Consider the following 6,571-nt stretch of genomic DNA (forward strand, 5'->3'; position numbering starts at 1 on the left):
AGTTTCCCCTCTTCAGAAAAATCTTGAGAATTGAGGAGTACTCGAACCAAGGCCCTGAAGTTGAGAATCCTAGGATGCAAAATGGGGAAATAAAAAGATCACTAGGTCTTTCTAAGCTGACATCCCCATGGAGAATAGCCATTATTAAAGTAGAGGCATTATGTCTAGATATTTTTCTAAAGACCATGCTTACCATTAGGAGAAATATGGACTCTCCATTTTGCCCCTTAAGGGATTTCTCTCACTTCTCTCTCTCTAGAAAAAGATTCTAAAATAATGTTATAATACTAGCTCTTGTAGAATTAAGGAGATCTCTTTATATTGTTTTTAAAAGAAATTCACCTATTATTTTATTGTAGGACCACCTGTCCTCAAAATTCTCAAATCTGAAATAATAATATTCTATTTGATCTAAAAACGTGAAGCATCTAAGATGTGACACTCTTAAATGCCCACTTGACTTTTCAGCTTCTAAATCCTTCTAAATAGATTCATTTACAAAATGGAAAAAGTTAAAAAATGGAATAACTTGATGTAGACATCACATTTTTGAATTTCTTTTTACCCACGCCTACTTCTATGCTCTAAGAGTGTGATTGTTAATTTTCATCATTTTTCATTAAGTATACATGGATTTATGAATTTTTTCTTCATTTAGAGACTTCTCTAGACTTTTTAGAATAAGAAAAGTAAGGTTTTCAGTTTAGGGTGATTTTAGTTTACTTTGATGAGATATTGCTTTAGGTTTTTCACTTTTCCTCCTTTGTACAGAAAAAATTCAAATCTGTGTTTGTTTTCTTTAGTAGCTATGCTCAAGAGCTTTCTTTCCCTCCTAAACCACATTAATGAGTTTAGATATTCTTAATCATGGGGTTTCTTCTCTTCTATAGAGCAAAGAAATTGAAGGGTAGGTTGATTATTTAGTGCCATTTAGTTGGAACCACATATTCATCTTCCCCTTCAATCATCTTTCTATTCATCAATCTTTGCAAAAGAATCAAAGAATAAGAGAGCAATGGAGGTATGTCCATCTTGTTATCTATTATGTTGTTTTGTTATGGTTTAATTTTGTCTAAGTTATTATGTTGTTTTGTTATGGTTTAATTTTGTCTGAGTTATTATGTTTTATTCTCTAAATGATGAAAGAGGAATTCCCACCTTATTTGGAATTCAATCATTTGAATGAGAAATATGGAATTTCTAGTTTAATGGAATTAATGGATATTTTATGTAATTTTTATGAGAATTTTAGATAGATTTAATTTATGGTAAAAGAGGAGTTCCTATGACAATTGGATTGCACTCATTAAATGAGAAAAAGAGGGATTTTAATTTATTCAAAAAAATAGGTAATTGGTATTTAGTTAAAAGAATAATTTTTATGATATTTAAGAAAAGATGGATTTGAATTAATTTTTAGGGTCAAAAAGATGAATTTCCACCATAATTCTACATAATGAATTAAGGTTGAGAAATTATGTGGCAGCAGGAATATCTTGGATATTTTAATTGGTAAAATCACTAAATTGATATTTACCCAAAACTAGATGTTTATCTGAAGGGAATCCCCGTTAGAACTAAATCGAATGAAATTGATTAGACTACGAGAGGGACGGACAGTAAACCTACTTGTCCATCTCTCGATCTGAATCAAGCAAAAACTTCATGACCAATTCCAATTCTTAAATACAAAGAATAGACTACCGGAACTAAACTAGTTTTTCCTTTGACCGAATTCACCAAGAATCTAGTTGGATAGACAGACAAAATGATGGGTAGATTACCCTCATGAGAGATCAAGTTTCCTCATTATGAAACCGAGAATTATGGAGAAAAGGGTTTTGTGAACCAATCTCAAACTGAAAATTTTACTTGCATTGGAACCTCTGTTTTTTTATTCAAAGGACTGTTTTACACACCAGAATGCGATCTTGTTGGTTGGCCAGCTGGTCTTCAACGGAGAGTCTAGAGGACACATTTTGTAATACAATGGACTCAGAATTTTGGAAAGTGATGAATGATCAGAAATATTATGATTTCTATTGAAGGATTGTTTTAAAGCCACTTGAATCTGTTATATAAATGGCAATTTTATATTGGGTGTGTACGTGGTATGCCATTGGAATGTGAAAGGTCAAAAGTTTCCGGAATACGGAAGGTCAAAAGTTTTTCCGGAATTCGGAAAGCCAAAAGGTTTCGGGAAAGCGGAAAGCCAAAAGTTTTCCGGAAGATGAAAAGCCAAAAGGCACCAAGAAAAAATTTCTTGATATTTTCTAAGAATTTTCTTTTCTCAAATTTCAATTTTTCTCTATTTTTAAGACTTTTTTCAAGCTTTTTTTGAAACATTAGACATCATCTTGAACACACTGTGCAATCTCTTCTCCCAAGAAGTGTCGGCATCCTCTCATTTCTTGGGTATTTATGTCTTTATTCATAAAAATAGCTCACATGCCAAAAATAGTTGCACGCTTATGCATGGACTTGTCCTTTACAAAAATAGAAGTTGCTTTTACCAAAAGCTTAGATAAATTCTTCCTACCTAAACTACATAAAGAATCCCAAGGACTAATTTATGTGTAACAAAATTAATAAGTCCACACCCAAGTATAACAAAAGTGGGCGGCCAACAATAACACAAAATCTTGTAGTAAATACTACGACCAAAATACAAAAAATGAGAACCTTCTTGATAATTGCTCACCCCAAATCACTGCCATCATGTCCCAGGCATACCGGCTTACGCGTACAAAGTCCGTCAATCTCACCAACTTACAGGTTATCTATTCAAACACATTACACATTAGCAACACATGCTAAAATTACAGAATAACACATACGCATTAAATCCAACACTTAGTTCCAGCCATCTTTAATTTCATATGTCCTACACATGAAATATTTGGAATCACCCAAGTGCCATGCTACGAACATAGTGGTAATTAGGCGTCTTCAATTAACCATAGAAGAACAGATAGACAAACCGTAACAAGCTTCCTTGCTGTTTGTATGTACGACCTAAGTGCTTACTCTTTGGAGTAATTTTGGTTTTGGTTTTTGAAGGGTGAGTATAATATATAATACCATATATCTCTCTCTCTTGTGTTGCATTCTATCGAGGTTAATACCTCTCTCTCTTTCTCTCTCAAAAGGAAAAAAGAAAAGGAAAAAAAGGAGAGAGAAAAAATCTCTCTCTTGTTGCACGTTAATACCCCTCCCTCTCTCTCAAAAGGAAAAAAGAAAAGAAAAAAAAGGAGAGAAAAAATCCCACGGTTTCCGGTAGCACGTCGAGAGCAGGTTTGGTGGGGGTCCCACCACATCTCCCCGTCGAGAGTGTTCCCCTGCAAAGAACAAAGCATCTCTACTCTCCAGCTTGTGCATTGCCAATGCAGCTTCTCCTTCGTCTTCATCTCCCCCCCTTCAACCCTAGAGCTATGGCGGAAAGCCTTTGATAGTTGACCTCCTCCCCTTTCTTTTTCTCCCTGTGAAGCTCGGCCATGGCGGGTGCTTTCTTGCCGGTTTCCTTGCTGCTTCTTCTTCTTCTTCTGGTGGCCTCTGTGGCTGTTTCCCTTGCCCAGGAATGCGACTCCAAGTGCACCACACAGAACTGCGACAGCGATGGCGTCTGCATCTGTGACCTCCCCAGCAACTCCACCATGCTCCTAGGAGACCGGCCTTTTCTCGGGTAAATCAGATCTATGCTACCACATTATTATTGAGCTAATCAGCACATTAACAATGCTTGGATCTGGAAAATTGTACGACGAAAAGGATTCCTTTGGTGGTTTGGACGTTGAATACATGTTTATCTATCATAGATTCACAAAGATGGCCTTCTAACAGTTGCAAAGAAAGAAATGCCATCATGCTAATTTCAAATTCTGCTGATAAGGAAGGTGGGTGGGTGCATGCGTGCGGGGGGATGTGTGTGTCCGTGTTAACTAGAGAGATTAATGATTTTTTAGGCTCGGTTGTATTTTTTATATGAAGATTTATGTGCACATACATGCATAAATACATACATGATTGCAAAGCATGCATTCATAACCCTATGCATGCATGTTTTCTAAGTATACATACATGCACAAATCTCTCTGTGCCTGTTTTCCAAGTTTTGCTCCCTCTGACAATTCTGCAGTGCGGGTTTTCCTTCTCCAGAGGCGAGTTTTGTGACACTCCTCGGATCATGTGTGATGGAAGCACCAGCTTTTGGTGCGAAAATGGGCTTTGCAATGAGATCATACAAGGGGAAAACTACACATGCATGTGCAAAGATGGTTATGCAGGCGATCATTGTGAGCTCGAGGGAGTACCATGTGGTGATTTGTATTGCTTTCACAATGCAGAATGCATACAGGCTGATGTTCCATGTGATTGCCCGGCTGATTGGAAGGGCAGCGACGACTGTTCTACACCGACCATGAAGAGTAAGGTCCTTTCTAATCAGGAAATTGCAATGCATTTGAGACACACACTGCCCCATGTATGTTCCTATAGTGACAGTTTGTCCCTTGTGTTGTTAATAATTTAAGGTTCCACAAACAACACAAACATCGAGCCTGTTAAATCGGGGGGTGAGGACAAGGGAAAGGTAATTATTACCCATATCTAGCTCAAGATAAATGAAGGTTTTGGTTTGCTAATGTGGGTTATAAACATATACTAAGCATGTGCCCTTTTCCTGATTAGTATACCATTTACTTGAATGCTTCTCCTAACAACTCAATTTGTGTGAACTCAGGGTGGCATTAAAACCCCATGTTTTTTTGTCTTTGCAGTGGTATCTTCCATTCTCGGTGGCCATAGTGGTGGTAGTGGTGGCAGGGATTGTTGTTCTTGGAGCAAAGTTGAAAAAACGCTCCACCGCAGCCACAGAATTCCACAAACTTCGACAAGTGCAAATGCGGGGTTTCATCGATGAAGATGAGGATACATTTGCTCATGCACCTCTCTCAAAGGCAGAGCTAGCTTGAATTATTCTGATTAATTTTTGACATTTTTCTGGATAAGATCACCTTTTGCTTCGAGCTGCGGGTAGTTGATAAATCAAGCATTCTTTGTAAAATGGTTAAAGGAGATCGAAGCAAAGCACAAGGGGGATAACTGTGAAGGTGGGATGTTCTCTTAGATATATGACAGGTCATGTGTAGCTAGGTTTCATTTGTTTACAGCTATTTTCTGGGAATTTCTGCGAGTTTTACTTGCAATGAATATGAGGTTTCTTCTAATGATGCTGTTGAGGCACTCATGGATGTGGAAATACACAGTTTCGACTTCTTCTTTGATATGAGGAGTTAATGATTTAGTTTCCACAAGGAACTTTTAGAAATGAAGTAGAAAATTTGTATGGAGACGTTTGATAGAAAGTTGTACTAAGGTTGCCTTAACTAATGCTAAAAACCTTACAAGCACCTTGGGAAAAAAAAAAGCATCTCTTTCACTAATTAATCCAAGCCTGACAAGCCAATTCATGTGTGTCTTCTTCCCAAAAATACAAAAAAAGGTCATATCCATAGTTTTTTTACGCTGTGAAAAGCTGCCTTACATTTTCATGATTTGTTGACCTCATCAATTTTGTGTGCGCGCATTCCTTTGATCATCATAGAGAAGGGAAGAATCCAAGAAGAAACAATTTTCACAAGTCACTCAAGTTTTTCCACCACCATCGCCATCATCATCGTCCATATCATATGAGCTCGATTTCATCTACATCATTACCATCCAGAGGCTCAACCCTCCTAGTTGGATAGGCATGCTTGTGTTTTTGGTCGCTTTGAATGTTTGCGATCTATTGCTTCTAATGGTTACGCTTATCCTCGTGCCATGCATCCTCATCTCACCCTGGTCGTGCCCCCTTGGCCGGCCTCTACTGCCCTTCACCCTCCACAGTCAACCCACAGCCCGCTACCTCCTCTCTCAACACCTTGCATGCACCCCTTCCGTCTCTCTCCAGCATAAGGTCTAGTACGCACATGGATGGTAACAAGGTATGACCAGTGCACCCTATCCATCACAGACGCTGGGGGAGCTTGGAGAGAGAGATGGGCACTAGCCAGCATGGTACATACTCGAGATAGAGAGGGAGAGAAATGGGCACTAGCCAGCATGGTGCATCCTCGAGATAGAGAGGGAGAGAGGAGTAGAAGCAAACCCGACATGCACTATGGACAAGAATGCATCCTGCTCGGCAAAGAGCCTGAAAGATTGAGACGGTGCGAGCTCGCACAAGTCAAAAAGCAGCAGCAGCAAGGCCAAGTTGGCGGGGACAGAGCGAGCTCCTTTTTGTCTTGAGTAGACGCGGGCATTGAAGAGATGAAACATGCGAAGTGGTTTCATTTTATTAATTCTCATTTTTTATAAGGTTTTTGACCTTAATACTCGATCACCCCACCAACTAATTAATTGATTTACCTTTTCCACGAACTTGGTCCCTATTGTCAATATTATTTTTTATAACTCTTTGCATTGCCTATTATTATTCTTTGCCTAACCTAAACCAACAAGCTGACATGCATTGCATAAAATCTATTGAGAAAACCATGTTTTCTTCCTTCCATATGCATGGTTTCTCTTT

The 6,571-nt window shown here is 38.4% G+C and overlaps 1 protein-coding gene across 1 annotated transcript; it reads left to right on the forward strand.

Moving 5' to 3' along the window:
* The first annotated feature begins 3,351 nt into the window (after positions 1-3,351).
* On the forward strand, positions 3,352-5,282 carry LOC147603026 (uncharacterized). The gene is made up of 4 exons (XM_086797245.1): positions 3,352-3,682; positions 4,156-4,424; positions 4,530-4,588; positions 4,776-5,282. The coding sequence occupies exons 1-4, from the start codon at positions 3,495-3,497 to the stop codon at positions 4,968-4,970; spliced, it is 711 nt and encodes a 236-aa protein (XP_086653371.1). The 5' UTR covers positions 3,352-3,494; the 3' UTR covers positions 4,971-5,282.
* The last annotated feature ends 1,289 nt before the right edge of the window (positions 5,283-6,571 follow it).

The sequence above is a fragment of the Cibotium barometz genome, chromosome 65 (genome assembly GCF_041138505.1).
Source record: "Cibotium barometz isolate CiBa-2024 chromosome 65, ASM4113850v1, whole genome shotgun sequence".
Taxonomy (NCBI): domain Eukaryota; kingdom Viridiplantae; phylum Streptophyta; class Polypodiopsida; order Cyatheales; family Cibotiaceae; genus Cibotium; species Cibotium barometz.